The sequence below is a fragment of the Mytilus trossulus genome, chromosome 14 (assembly GCF_036588685.1).
Source record: "Mytilus trossulus isolate FHL-02 chromosome 14, PNRI_Mtr1.1.1.hap1, whole genome shotgun sequence".
NCBI classification, from domain to species: Eukaryota; Metazoa; Mollusca; class Bivalvia; order Mytilida; family Mytilidae; genus Mytilus; species Mytilus trossulus.
This window is the reverse complement of record NC_086386.1, coordinates 7,706,585-7,722,119: the sequence shown is the minus strand read 5'-3', so window position 1 is coordinate 7,722,119 and position 15,535 is coordinate 7,706,585. Positions and strand designations below refer to the sequence as shown.

Genomic DNA, 15,535 nt, shown 5'->3' with positions numbered 1-15,535 from the left:
ATCTCACTGGCATTGCTGTCGCACACAATTTCATAATATTGACAACGATTTGTGAACAAAACAAACAGACATAATAGGTACACATGTAAAAACAAAAGTAGGTGTCAGTAGTATAGGATGTGTTTTAATCTTATTCGCTTTACATTTGGCATTACTGTGCCATTTAGAGCTGACTATGCGGTACTCGTTGTTAAAGGCCGTACGGTGACTGGCATATAGTTACTGTGTCATTTTGTCTCTTTAGAAGAGTTGTCATATCAGCTGACCACATCTTTTTATTTCTATTTAAAAAGACTGAGTAAAATGATGTTTGGTTCTTAGTTTAATTCAAAAGGTTTAGTTTTATAAGCATATCGTTGTTGCTGATGTTATATAAAAACAAATAACCCCCAATTTAGAAATAAGCCCAGTATGGACATCTACGTGCATCGTGAACTAGTCTTGTTGGCGTTATGTCCCAACATCATTTAAATTATATCATCATCAGGGTATTGTTGAAACATAAGTCTTTTAATTAAGTACCTGCTAAAGTTGTTTTCTTAGGATACATCAAGTCTGGTAGGACATCTCTGTGAACGTGGTGTATATGCGTACGTCTTCTGAAGCACTTCCGGTACAATACAAAAGCCGTCAATAACACAAGGATAAATACTAGTGCAACACATATACCGACGACCAAAGCTGTAATGTTGATATCATTATCTGACGCAAAGTCAGAGGTATCACTATTAAAAGCTGAAATGTTAAATAATAGAATACTTAGGGTAAACACATTAGTTAATTGCTTATAACATAGGCAGTCAAAATATTAGTTTATATCATTTATTTTTGGAACACAGTATTTTAAACATCAGAAATAAATCAAGATTCAATAATAAATCAGGGGCGGATCCAGGATTTTCAGTTGGGGGGGCGCAAATTTTAATTATCGCCGAGCGGAGCGAGGCGAAAAATTTTTGGAGTTTTTTTTTAGGTAAAATTATTGAAATATTCTTAAGGGGTGAAATGTAGATAGCTCGAACTATTGTGTGTTAAAATAAGCGAGGAATTCAAGTTTAAAGCTGAAACAGCCTTAATCCACACCTGACAACAATCTACAGATATAGACGGGCGAACAGACGGACGCAAAGTGAGACGAGACAGATCACAATTGCTCACCTAACCAATATATTTTTCAAACGAAAAGTTCTACTTTTACCAGCGATTCTTAATTGTCCTTTCATACTATCTATTTTTTATTTTTTTTATTTTCGGAGGTCGTGCCAGACTTCACTGTGTTCGCCTCAAACAACTAAATTTAGAATGAGATGCATTTACGCAGATATTTTTATTTACTTGGGATCCCAAGCATACGGTAATACGGTACAGAATTCGGCTAAATATTTAGGTTGCAAGGGAGAAATAAATATAGACACAGAGATACAAATTAATGAACTAACCTTTCGCTTAAAACAGTAGTTCTATCTTTCATTACGGATATTATAAAAGAATCTCACCTGCCGACTGTTTTCTAGACCGTGTCATGATGAAATTGTGAAAGTGATTTAGGGATGTTTTGGAACTTCGATTATCAAACAAATTGATTATAAAAACCGCAAACACAATGTTATAGCTGTTTTTACTTTAACAGCTAAAAACCTATTATATCTGTCATCAAACGCAGCTCCGCGTATGACACATTCCTTTCAAATTATTGATAGAACTTTGAGAAGGCGTAGGTCAGTTAATTAGTAATCACGTTGATTCTGTGAACCTGACTGTTTTATATATACTTTGAATGTTAAAAAAGATTCATGAATGGTCTCTTCTGATACTTAAATATGTTGAAGTCAACCCATGCTTTGCAAATTTTAGGGGGGGCGCACGCCCGCCACGCCCCCGCCTAAATCCGCCCCTGTAAATATGGTCGTTGAGAGCAAATAACGTATACATTGTCAGCTAATGCGATTAAACATGACATACTTTTCATGTTTTCAGTTTTGATGTTATATTTGTCATTCTCATCGGATTTTGTCTAATATGTAGTTCGTTTCTGTGTGTTCTACATTTTTATGTTGTGTCGTTGTTCTTCTTTTAAATTAAATGCGTTTCCCTCGGTTTTGTTTGTGTTTTCTATCGATTTATGAGCTTGAACATCGGTATATATACTACTGTTGTCTTTATTTAATAACAGGAATCGACAAAGATAGCTTAAATTTCAACTGACCACCTCAACCGACTAATGTTTGACCACCAAACATACACACAAACGATTAGTGAAGGCTTAACTATAGCTACTCATATTAATGACAGCATGGATCTTGTGGATTATTGTCTCCATGAAAAACACATCTTCTTAATTTTAAGAAAGACAAAAATCACGAAATATATGGTTGATAGCATGAATTTAAATTGGTTGTCCTTATACCATCATGCCCCTATAATGCTAATTAGTGTAGAGTGTTTGTAATTCTGACGATATTATTACTGGTAAATACATTTATAACAGGATATTAAAACCAATCTTAAAACGTAATACATCATTCCATTTCAAGTGTTATCAACTCATAAAAAACAGTAGCTTCTTAACTTGTAAATTTCAATGTAATGATACTTACGACAAGTAACTGTGGATAAAGAAAACAAATATTAAAGTTAGATTATAGTAATGTGTTCAAGGTAAAGGATGTACATCAAGTGGAAATATTTTGAAGGTACCAATAATTTTATAATGCTATTTCGAACACAAACAATACAGGGCGCGAAAATATCTCTAATTTTGTTCCTTCATAAATTTACTCAACAACAGATGAATTTATCAGGTTCATATCCAGTATTAAATTACTAATCATGATTTTGCATGTCCATTGATGTTTTATATATTTCATTTCGTTTGAAATTGGGGTTTTCCCTTTAGGTATTTGTAGTTATTATATATAGATGGGAATTAGTGTAACTAGTTTTAGAACTAGTTCTGCAGGAGTATGTACTATTTATAAAGTCTGATGTTACGTGTACAAGGCACGAGAAAAGTTTTGGCGGTTTCTACGGGTGGGGTACTATATAAAGTTTGGCATTTAAATGTATTAGTATCGAAGGTGCTCGCAGTTAGGTCGTATATTACGAAGTTAGTCACATTAATTTACGTTTATGATGTCCGATACTGGTTCCGACCATGATGATTTGAGACCGTCCAAAAGTAAAGAGAGTACATCAAATACCGAGTTGTCTACTTATGGTGCCGTATCGTTGTTTTCAACAGTTTTAACGAACGCTCTAGAACAGCAGAAGGTTAATTTAATCAAACATTTCGAAAACCAATTTATACAACCAGTGAAGTCAACCGGTGTTTCGACTCCAGATTTCGTTTTCAAGAGAGAGGGACATCGCATTCAGTACTTATTTAATACAGAAAGGTCCGACACGATTTCAAGAATAGAGAAACTGATAAGGTCCAAATCGTACGTTCAGGCGTTGGAGGTGTTAGCAGAAGAGAAAGAAACCTTGCGGAAGAGGAACAAAATTGTGAAAATCGCCGACAAACATGGATGGGACACCGTTAATGAATATCTTGATAGTCCTTTGGCTGACGATAAGGATGATGCAGCCAATTTGCGTTCCGCTATTGCCAGTGCTTCTAGAAAAAGGAAAAGTTCAAAACCGTATGATCGGCCCAGCAATAAACCTACAGAAAGTGGAAATAAATTCAACGCAAAGAATTTTTTTCGTGGGATTAGTCAAAACAGTGGATTCGGAGAAAATGCAGGTCAGTCGCAGAACAGATCCGGGAAATGCTTCTATTGCAATCAACAAGGACATTTCGCCAGATACTGTCCATTCAAGGCAAGTCTGTCAGCAACAGTCAGCACGGCCCCAAAGGAACAAGAAAAGTCACAGTAAAGAACCGACGTTAGATGAAGATACTACGAATGGAGTTGAGTATAATTTTGACTTTATTAACAATTATGAAATTAAATCTGGAGATCAAGTTATTAACGTTAAAGGGAATTTAAAACATAGTGTGTCTTTTTGGAAATCTGTTTTACAGGCAAATGATTTTATCTTAAATACTATAGAATTTGGCTATCGTATTCCATTTAATATTGAACCATGTTGTATTTATTTACCTAATAACAAATCAGCTCTTAAGCATGCCACTTTTGTTGAAAAGTCAATAGATGAACTTCTTACTACCAATTGTATTAATGAAGTAGAGTGTCCACCTTTTGTAGTAAATCCGTTAACTGTTTCGGTACAAAGCTCAGGTAAAATAAGACTTGTACTAGATTTAAGACATGTAAACAAATATGTTGAAAAACAAAAGGTTAAATTTGAAGGTGTTAATGAAGCATTATCTTTTGCACATAATTCAAAATACATGTATAAATTTGATTTAAGGCATGGTTATCATCACTTAGATGTGCATTATGATCATCAAAAATTTTTAGGTTTTTCATGGAAATTCGGCAATAAAACCAGATTTTTTACTTTCACAGTTTTGCCTTTCGGTTTGTCATCAGCAGGTCACATTTTTACTAAAACGCTTAGAGTTTTAGTAAAATATTGGAGAGCTATGAGTATTCCTATTGTGGTTTATTTAGATGACGGGTGGGGAACTGCAGAAAATTCAGAAATATGTGAAAATATGGCTTTACAGGTTAAAAGTGATCTAGAAAAATCTGGTTTCGTTGTAAATAATAAAAAGAGTGTATGGACACCTGTTCAAATTATGGAATGACTAGGTTTTAATTGGAATTTAAAAGACGGAACTTTAGAAATACCTGTGAAAAAATTTGAGAATTTAAAAAACATAAAATCTGCTTTATTTGAATGTAATATACATATCACTTGTAGAAATTTAGCTAAAGTGTGTGGAAAAATAATTTCTATGTTACCAGCATTAGGCAGTATTTGTCAAATTATGACAAGACATTTACATATGACTATTTTTTGTAGAGATTATTGGGATTCTTTTGTATATTTGAATGAAAATGTTATTCAAGAACTTAGATTTTGGTATTTTTACTGTGAAAAAGTTAGTTTTAGGCATATTTCATATTTTCATAGAATGCCCGAGAGAATTGTTTTTTTCTGATGCCAGCGAATATGCAGGTGCTGGTTATATTGTAGGTTCAAATAATGTCGCTCATTTTATGTGGGATAAATCAGAAAAAACCAAGAGTTCAACTTGGAGAGAATTAAAAGCAGTAAGCAATATTTTACAGTCTGTACATAATCGATTGAGTGGAAAACTTGTAAAAATTTACACCGATAATCAGAATGTGACTAAGATTATTAGAAAAGGTAGTATGAAGTCAGAGCTTCAGGACATAGCTTTAGATGTTTTTAATATATGTTTAGATAACAATATTGTATTAGAAATTGAATGGATCCCGAGAGATAAAAATATTCAAGCTGACGAATTGAGCAAAATTTTCGATTTTGATGATTGGGGTGTTTCAGATATTATTTTTAAATATTTTGATAGATTATGGGGTCCATTCAATTGTGATTTATTTGCTGACAGTAGAAATACAAAAGTATCTAGGTTCTTCTCAAAGGTTTTTTACACCTGGTACTTCCGGTGTTGATGCATTTGCATATGACTGGTCAGCATTTAATAACTGGATAGTTCCTCCTATTTATTTGATTACTAGGGTTATTAATTATATGCTTATATGCAAGGCAAAAGGTGCATTAGTAATACCTAAGTGGAAATCAGCTGTGTATTGGCCTATGATTGTGAATCGTTTAACATATGAATATAAAGACTATATTAAAGATTTTCGTGAGTACAGAAATCCGAAATCATTTTTTATAAAAGTATCGGACGAAAACAGTATCTTTGCTAAGCAACCATTTAACAGTAATGTGTTAGTGTTGTTAGTTGATTTTACAACTTAGAAATTTAGATGATTATCTATTTAGATACAATTATATATGTGTATGTCACACAGTGTGAAATGTTTACGGGTGAACAATAAAGTTGTTCTGTGGTATAATATACAGTGTTATGATGGATTATGTATGAACTTTCACGAGCTATGTTGCACAGTGTAACATAAAGAATCACACAGTGTGATTAGAGGATGATGTATGTAGATATGAGACGTATATATTAATAGAACTTTAATGTTAAGATACATGTATGTATAAAGATTTAAATTGGTTTTTTTCTATTTACAGACTCAATGGAAACAGTTCGAAGAATTAGCCAATGATTCTAGATTTGCCAAAATTGTCAGTGCATTGCCATCAATTGTGGAAGCGTCTAGCTCAAAATCTACTGTTAAAAAGTATAAATTTTATTTTGGAAAATTTCGTATTTGGTGTTCCGATTGTCAACTTGAATTTTCTCCGGCTAATTCAACTACAGTATGTTTATATATCGGTTCACTGATACAGTGTTGGCGTGTCCGTTTTAGAATCTAACTTTTATTCAATTAAATGGTATCATGACATTAACTTTAAATACAATCCTTGTTCTGATAAGTTGTTATCTAATATTTTGGAAGGCGGTCGTAGAATTTTGAGTAAACCCATCAACAAAAAAGAGCCTATTACTACTGACATTTTAAAGTTAATTGTTTCTAGATACGGCTCCGAACACGATTTGTCTAATTTAAGAGTGTGTTTACTATGTCTTCTTGGATTTTCCGGTTTCTTACGCTACAGCGAGTTAGCTAAGATAAAAAGAAACAACATTGTTTTTATGATACTCATGTTGAGATTACTATTGATAAGAGTAAAACAGACATTTATAGAAGAGGAAACACGGTTATAATTGCTAGGACCGGGAATGAAACGTGTCCTGTTAAGTGGTTAAAAATTTATTTGAAATTAGCTGGTTTAGAATCTGATTCTGATTATTTTATTTTTCGGTCTTTGTCATTTTTGAAATCACAAGGTGTATACAAGCTAAGCAAAAACAATACATCCTTATCGTACACTAGAGCTCGTGAGATATTACTTAAGGCATTGGAAGACATTGGTTTGGATAAATCTAAATTCGGGTTGCATAGTCTGAGAAGTGGAGGTGCTACCTCAGCAGCTAATAACGGGGTTTCTGATAGATTATTGAAGGCCCACGGTAGATGGTCATCAGATCAGTCGAAAGATGGTTATATTAAGGACAATTTACATCGTCAGTTGGTAGTATCTTTGAATCTTGGCATATAATTCTGAACTGTTTCATTTCCTTTGATTCGATGTTACTGCGAGCAACTAACTCTATTTCTGTGTTTGTTTTGTTTAAAGCCTAATTGAATTTAGAGTAGAAATACTTTAAATTCGGACGAGCAGGGCGAGGGAGAATTTAAATATATTTCATTTCGTTTGAAATTGGGGTTTTCCCTTTAGGTATTTGTAGTTATTATATATAGATGGGAATTAGTGTAACTAGTTTTAGAACTAGTTCTGCAGGAGTATGTACTATTTATAAAGTCTGATGTTACGTGTACAAGGCGCGAGAAAAGTTTTGGCGGTTTCTACGGGTGGGGTACTATATAAAGTTTGGCATTTAAATGTATTAGTATCGAAGGTGCTCGCAGTTAGGTCGTATAGTACGAAGTTAGTCACATTAATGGCTGCTATGTTTATTACATGTATTTATATTATGTTGTTTGTATCGAAGAAACTTGTATTATAGAGTGAAATAAAATTTGTATCGCAAGAGAAGATAATAATGTTACTGCGAGCAACTAACTCTATTTCTGTGTTTGTTTTGTTTAAAGCCTAATTGAATTTAGAGTAGAAATACTTTAAATTCGGACGAGCAGGGCGAGGGAGAATTTAATATCTTTTAGTCTTTTCTTGGCATTTTCTCTTATATTTTGTTGTTAATCACACCTTCACTATATGTATTACCTTACATTCAAACTGCATGAGTAGTACTAGTGCGATCGTTTCTTTTTTCATTTAAAAATACTCCGAAGTTTTTCCTATTTACAGAGATTAATTTATAAAGAAAGTGTTAAAATTGTGTAGTCTGCATGAGAGTTTGAATTGTGTTTGTATCCAAGTCTTGATGGGAGAGATCTCAAGATGTATGTTAACGTAGAATAAATACTCTGTGTTTTTTCTTACCGTCTTTGGACAAAGTAATTAGGACACTTTCCTGGTTAGATGTCCTTGCAAATGGTGTCTGTCCCTTTTCACAGCTGCCCGGATTTGTACTCATGACAATTGTCCCTGCCGATGAGACCACTGCCTAACAAAGTCGAATAAGGAACAATGAGTAAGAAAATTTAAAAGCTTTCCTTTCTTTTTTAATATCATACAATTTTTAAATTATTCTGTGTGTGTTACATTTTAACTTTGTGTTTCCGTTTGTCGTTTGTTTTCTCTAATTTTTGAGTGTGAATTCACATTACTATAAGACGTGTCACGGTACTTATCTATCCCAAATTCATGTGTTTGGTTTTGATGTTTTATTTGTTATACTCATAAGTTTTTGTCTAATGCTTAGTTCGTTTCTGTGTGTGTTACAGTTAAATGTTTTGTCGTTGTTCTATTATAATTACTGCGGTTCCCTCAGTTTTAGTTTATTACCCCGATTTTGTTTTTTGTCCATGGAGTTTTGAACATCGATATACTACTGTTGCTTTTATTTATTTTCTCACTCTTTCATTTTCAGATTGAGACTATAAATATCTATAGCTAGTAGATATAATAAAATGTAAAGTAAGTGTCAATGAGACAACTTTCAGTCAAAGACACAATGTGTAAAAGTATACCATTATGAGTCAAAGCACATCTGGTTCTGTGCATTACGAGAAGATAACCAAACTTTAATATGATAGAAACTTTGATGGATGTTATTGTGATGATAGTGTCTATCTCATATATTGAGAAGCTGTAGTATGAATGCCAATGAGACAACTCTGAATTCAAGTCACAATTTATAAAAGTAAATCATTATTGGTCAACATACGGTATGTAACAAGGAGCCTTGGCTCACACCGAATAGCAAACTGAAAAGGGCCTGAAAAATGAAAATGGTCAATTTCTATCTTTCTTTTTAACACCGTTTCGATGTTTTTGATGGAATTACACAAAGCACGCACAGTACATGTACCTTTATAAAATTGAAATTTGACAGAAAAAAATCATTTCAAGTGCTTGTTACAAATAGTTAGTAGCTAAAAATACCAAGCAGGTAAACAGCGTATCCTGACCATCAGAGTTTATAACTGTAACATAATATGTACTATCCTGTAACACATAGGTAACACTGTACACGTGACCAGTTGCTGCAAAATCAAAATTAAATTTTCATAATCATTTTACAATTGGATTCATCTATCCATTTTGGAGATGTTGTTTTATAGATATGAAGAGCTTTTTCGAAATAATCTATCTTAACCTGAAATGAGCAACATGTACTCGATAACGATGTATTTAGAACTTAAACCTAAATGCATTTGAACATATTTGATTTAAAATTATTTAAAGAAATGAAGTTGATTCTTTTCTCACAATTTTAAGTCATACATCTGAACGCTTGCCTTTCTATAAAAGGCATACATACAGTTATTACAATTGTTGTTTTTGTCATCCCTGTCTGTTGGTTTTGAGGTCGAATCCCTAAATGAAAACAGAATTATTTTCGAAATTAGGAAACAATCAAGTTCTTAGATTAGAGACAAATTATAAATATTGTATAGAAACCTGTTTATTGTTCAAGACTGAATTGCATGTTCTTTCGGTTGTTTTTTTTCTTAATTGAGAGGAAGTCTCAATGACATTTACCTTACATACCCTATGTATTGCTGTGTGTGTGTGTCTGTATATAGGGCCTTTTCCTATACATGTAAAGAACATAATTATCGTGACATTCATATAGGAAATGTTATGCAGAATTGACAGAAGTGTGCTATCTAATGCCAATCATTTATTCACACCATCCACTATGTTTTTTATGACTATTTCTGTAATTTATTCAAATCCTACCTGAACCAAACATTATAGTTGAACACAGTGTATAGTTTAAGTTAATAGCTGTTTTATTTGTACATGAGTCCCACAGAGAGGCGTCAGTACAGTAGGTAGATGTCCCATCGTTAACACTGTAGGAGAATATACCGAGTAATATATCAGGTAAATACTGGTTCAACATCGACTGTGTACCTGTCAATGTATACATAAAGTTAGCAAACATAAAATTGCAAATACCACATAATGAATTTCATGGATATTTATACAAATGGCTTTGTTTCTCTGAATAGTTTTACCACAGACAAGTTTCAAACATGGTAAACATTAAGGAGAATGGGTAAGAATAGTTGGTAAAGGATTAACTGTTTCTACAAAATGTCTATAATAACTTACCTTGCTTTACCAAAACATGATACTCTTCTGATAAAGGACCATTTACTGTATTACAAATATCATTTATATCGTAAGGCTCAAGGGCGTTCTCCTTCAACACCATTTTAATCCTTTGTCTAGAAGCTTCATCGGGTTCCTCATCTTCAAGTAAAACTCTTATTTTTAAGAAAAAAAAATATTACAATTTGACGCATTGCATTGTATTTTGCAGTCTGTGTTACTTTAATTTGTCATTGACTTGAAGTCCTCGGCGCATAACTATTCATCTGTTTTTTTTTCATGGATTCTCAATCGACTTGGAGAAGGTTTTTGTTTCGAAGAGTTATATGTATTACTTAGTATGTCCCCGTTCCAACTCTTTCCTAAATAAATCTTACTGGCCAAATATTGTTTTTTTCTACAAATATCAGTCATGTTTGCGTTAATATTGAGTCACTGATAAGGTCTTTGCATCGGAATTAAACACATTTATTCTAAAAACAGTTGTTGGCATGACACGGGTTATGTTCTTCTCATATATGTTATGATGGTATGATACTAAACCCCTAACGGGAAGGATTGTGCCTGATGTTTTTCAGTCAGTTTAATTGAAGTCTGGAGCTGGCATGTCAGTTCACTGCTAGTAGTCTGTTGTTATTTATGTATTATTGTCATTTTGTTTATTTTCTTTGGTTATATCTTTTGACATCAGACTCGGACTTCTCTTGAACTGAATTTTGATGTTTGTATTGTTATGCGTTTACTTTTCTACATTGGTTAGAGATAAAGGGGGAGGATTGAGATCTTACAAACATGTTTAACCCCGCCGCATTTTTGCGGCTGTCCCAAGTCAGGAGCCTCTGGCCTTTGTTAGTCTTGTATTATTTTACTTTTAGGTTCTTGTGTACAATTTGGAAATTAGTATGGCGTTTATTATCACTGAACTAGTATATATTTGTTTAGGGGCCAGCTGAAGGACGCTTCCGGGTGCGGGAATTTTCCCCTACATTGAAGACCTGTTGGTGACCTTCTGCTGTTGTTTTTTTTCATTGGTCGGGTTGTTGTCTCTTTGACACATTCCCCATTTCCATTCTCAATTTTATTAAAATTACATGAAATTTTGCCTCTGCATTTCATTACTTTTAATGTGAGTTAGGGAGCTACCATTTGATTTTTATGGGGGGGGGCTAGGATGAAATTTGAAAAAAATAGGCAGGACAGGAGTTTTGAGTAAAAAAAAAAGGCAGGATGAGCATCTTGGCAAAAAAAAAAGGCAGGATGACAATTTGGGTAAAAAAAGTCAGGATAAACTAGTGAAAAAAAAGGCAGGACCGAATAGAGTAAAAAATAAAAAGGCAGGACAGATTTTACAACAAAAAAAAAAAGCAGGACAAAATTTTTCATCCTAGCCCCCCCATAAAAATCAAATGGTAGCTCCCTTACTTATATGGTTTCTTGTATCAAATCATGACATTGGAAAGTCCTATTTGTTAACATAGTTTGAATACGGCAGGCGTTATCATACTTACGGCTTCCTGGTAAAACTCACAAATTTATTTTTGTGCAACATATTTTTTTTAATATCATTAGATCATACTATATGTATACATACCTGTCTGTAGATAATACCTGAAGCTGGATGATGTTAGATTAGTGTACACCATACACAGAAATCCGTAATAAAGTTCTCCAAATGTATTTGCTTCATTGTTACTTCTATAACGTTAAAAAATCCAGACAAAATGTACTAATTAGTAAAACTAAGAACTAATTATACAGAAGTTCGAGCAACTTTGTTCAGTATTATATATTAGATATAATATTTCTCGTACTATTAATGTTTTAATTAATGTACATCATTCATCTATATTAGTGACTCAGAACAAAAATAAGATAAAAGTATGTGATCCTCAGTTTAATAATGTTTAAAAAAACAGTCACATGAAATTTTAATAACCTAGAAGATTCTTGTCATCTTTTATCTGTATAATAATTGATTATAGTTGATTTTCTCAACGAGATTGATTTTCTCTATGACGACGTTGTCAATTTAAGCTTCATGTCATGCTCTATGCTCATTTTAACATGGGTAGGCATTTGAATTAAAATTTCTTCTGCTACGCTCGGATATAAAGTATATATGCAAAACGAAAATTAAACTCTTTATCGAAAAATTTTAGGAAGATGTACTTAGTTCAACTGCTCTAAACGAAAGGTGTGTTCGATTCCATAAATACTTATCTTATTGTATATTGTGTATAAAGTAGTGAACACTATGTTATTATAACAGAAAGAAAAAAACAATATCCTTTATTGTAATTATTATTTGAATCTATGTCTGTGCATATTAGTTACATAAGTAAATTACCACATATATTATCCTTCGTAATACATTTGTACTCACCACATGTGCTTTATCCTTTTTTATAATCCATATATATATATTAAAGAATACTTTCAAATTCTGTTCAATCACATCAAAATTCTTCAAGTCAAACAATAACTTACTTTCGCAATCAAATTTTAATGTATTTCCAGTTTAAATCAACACATGTTTTGTTCAGTGAACCGGATATACGATAGTGATGTTGTACAGTGATCCTATCAGGTGGGAAAATCAATTGTAATTAAATATAATTATGTATGTAAAACTATTGTATAAACTCATTTGATATTTTCCCTGGTCAAGTGAGGATGTTACAAAACAGGGGCCCCTAAGTATGCAACCTGGGCTACTTAGGTATTTATATAACAGGAAATGATTGAATAAAATAATTGTTATCGTTAAAAAAAAACAAAAAAAAAAACATGGGTAGGCATTATATTTGTCGATATTTTACACTGAGCGTTTGCGAGGTGTAAAATGTGGTCAAATATAGTTTAATTAGTTTAAACATATTTATTTATAGTGGATTGGGAAACAAGTTTTGCAACTTATATTAATCCCTTTCCACTTTGTGCGGGTGCAAGTGCTGCCTTGTAGCAGCGTTAGCCTACTCTTTTTCGAAATCTACAAGGGTGTCTTTAACGTGCAAGAGATATGGCTCTCTCTTAACACGGGTCAGCCATTTATCGTCCCCGTCCGACGGACTATCGTCGTTTCCTAAAGACCACACTTGCAAAGGAAGAGCCGAAAATTGAGTTCCTGAAATTTTCATCCCAAACGGGATTCGAACCAGGAACCTTTGTGCTAGTAGTCCGATGCACTAACCACTACACCACGGCTCTCATAATATAATATGGTCAAATATAATGCCTACCCATGTTAAAATGAGCATAGAGCATGACATGAAGGAATTATTTCGATTCTAATATGACAAATACAATATATTTATACATTTTTGTAGATCGAAGCGTACGAAAATACCGTAAGAATGTTTGGCTGTCCTCGTGTCCTCCCCGAAGAGTCTGTATATTACATTTCATATTTGATAAGTTTAAAAACTACGAGCAGGGCAAATATATGTTGTTTGATAAAAAATATATAATAAAAGTTTATGTTAGCTGCTTAAATGTATATATTTAAAAGGATAACGATGGAAATAACGTTTATATAAACAGTAAGTCCGTGCGCATGTGTCAAACATATTTTTTGTGCTCATTAGAACACGGCTTTGTTATCAAAGCGTAATAAGGACGTCATATTAGAATTCATGTCAATTGTGTTAGCAACGCCACGTGCCTCCTATAGTTTCTAGCGATAATTTTACATCTTAAGCGAGTAGCATGATATGAAAAATTATCACAAAAAAAGATCAAAGGAAAAAGTCACAAAATAGAGATAATAGTAATATATAATTTGTAATTATATATATTTGCAATTGCTGTTAAATAAGCACATGAGTTTTACAGTAATTCAATGATACTAAAACGAAAACTGACATATAAACATACGGGGGTTCACCAGTAACAAAGTGACTGTATCTATAGACATGCCAAGCTTTAAACCCACCGAGATGATATCTAAAATATGGTGGAAAACTTACTTAAACAGTAATATGTTGTCAACATTCTCTACACATGTGAACTCAGACAAACTTTGTGAGTATACAGTGAATAACCATCCGTCTAACTGTTTTGTGGTCTGAGTAAACTGAACATTTCCCGCGCTGCTATCCCACCATGCACCATCTAATTTAGGCGGCAAGTCACAATCACAATATGCTGTAACAAATCATATACAAGAATACGGAGAGATTCTTGTGTGAGGCATGCATCCATATTTACTCATTAAGTGCTTAACTAAAAAATAATGGAAATGGTGAATATTTCAAAGAGTCAAAAATCCAACCAAAGAGCAGATAACCCCCGAAGGCCACCAATGGGTAATCGATACAGCGAGAATATCACGCAACCAGGGGTGGGCCTCATCTGGTTACTACATCAGCTAAGACTAATTCATTGTATACATATGTAACTTAGCGTTAAAATATAATAGTCTCAGATTAAGGGTGAGACATGCATTTTAGTAAGCTACATATTGACGAAGCAGTGTGTTGTTTGTTGTTTTTTTTTTGTGCTGAAAAACAGTTTGTTTGGTGTATGTTTGGCTTGTGCATGTAAAAGTTGAAGTGTATGTAAAAGTTAAATTGGAAAGTCAAAAATGACTGATGGTGTGCTATTTTAGGTGAATATTCAGTGATAACTTCTCGTTTGCTGATTTTCATCAAGACCCAAATATCGCGAGGAAATTGTTAAATTTTGAATGCTTTGCAGAGTAAAATTCAGTCAATTAATAAAGCTTAGCAAGAAAGTGGTGAGCCACTGAATTTAGTTGTATAAACTTTGTGAGTATTTAATTGTGGTTATTATCTGTAGCGACCCCCCCCCCCCCCCCCCAAAAAAAAAAACAGAAGGAAAAGTTTCATGAAATTTAGTCACTTACCTTGAAATGTAAGCATAAAAAGCAAGAATATCAAAATCTGCACATGGTAACTCATTCTAATCTAAACCATTCTTTCGGCGTTTTTGATTTTGTAATGTATCAAATTTAAAAAACTCCAAAGATAAAGTAAGTGTTTTGTATGGATCATTACATACTAACACATTGGATTTGTTATATTTCACTGTAATTAAAGATTGTAATATTTAATGTCGCACCTGTCTGTTTTTAAACTTGTATAATATATGTGAAATGCATACCTAAATTTAATTTGGTCTACCAAACAAAAACAACGAATAGAAAAATAACAAACATATACAACCAAAGCTTTCAAAACATAATTCATTGATTGTTGAAGTTCAATTT

The 15,535-nt window shown here is 33.0% G+C and overlaps 1 protein-coding gene across 1 annotated transcript; it reads right to left on the bottom strand.

Moving 5' to 3' along the window:
- Positions 1-8,029: 8,029 nt before the first annotated feature.
- Positions 8,030-15,227, bottom strand: LOC134696977 (uncharacterized). Its single transcript, XM_063558945.1, has 7 exons — positions 15,173-15,227; positions 14,274-14,451; positions 11,900-12,003; positions 10,309-10,449; positions 9,931-10,107; positions 9,130-9,230; positions 8,030-8,188 (listed from the first exon to the last, which is right to left on the bottom strand). Exons 1-7 carry the CDS (start codon positions 15,225-15,227, stop codon positions 8,030-8,032), a joined length of 915 nt encoding a protein of 304 aa, XP_063415015.1.
- Positions 15,228-15,535: the final 308 nt, after the last annotated feature.

Excerpts from the sequence above, each read along its gene's own strand:
- LOC134696977 (XM_063558945.1), bottom strand. The coding sequence starts at position 15,227 with ATGAGTTACCATGTGCAGATTTTGATATTCTTGCTTTTTATGCTTACA. Across the intron at positions 12,004-14,273 it reads GACAACATATTACTGTTTAA|AAGTAACAATGAAGCAAATA; the intron begins GTAAGTTTTCCA and ends TTAACGTTATAG. Across the intron at positions 8,189-9,129 it reads ATACGCTGTTTACCTGCTTG|GCAGTGGTCTCATCGGCAGG; the intron begins GTATTTTTAGCT and ends CGACTTTGTTAG.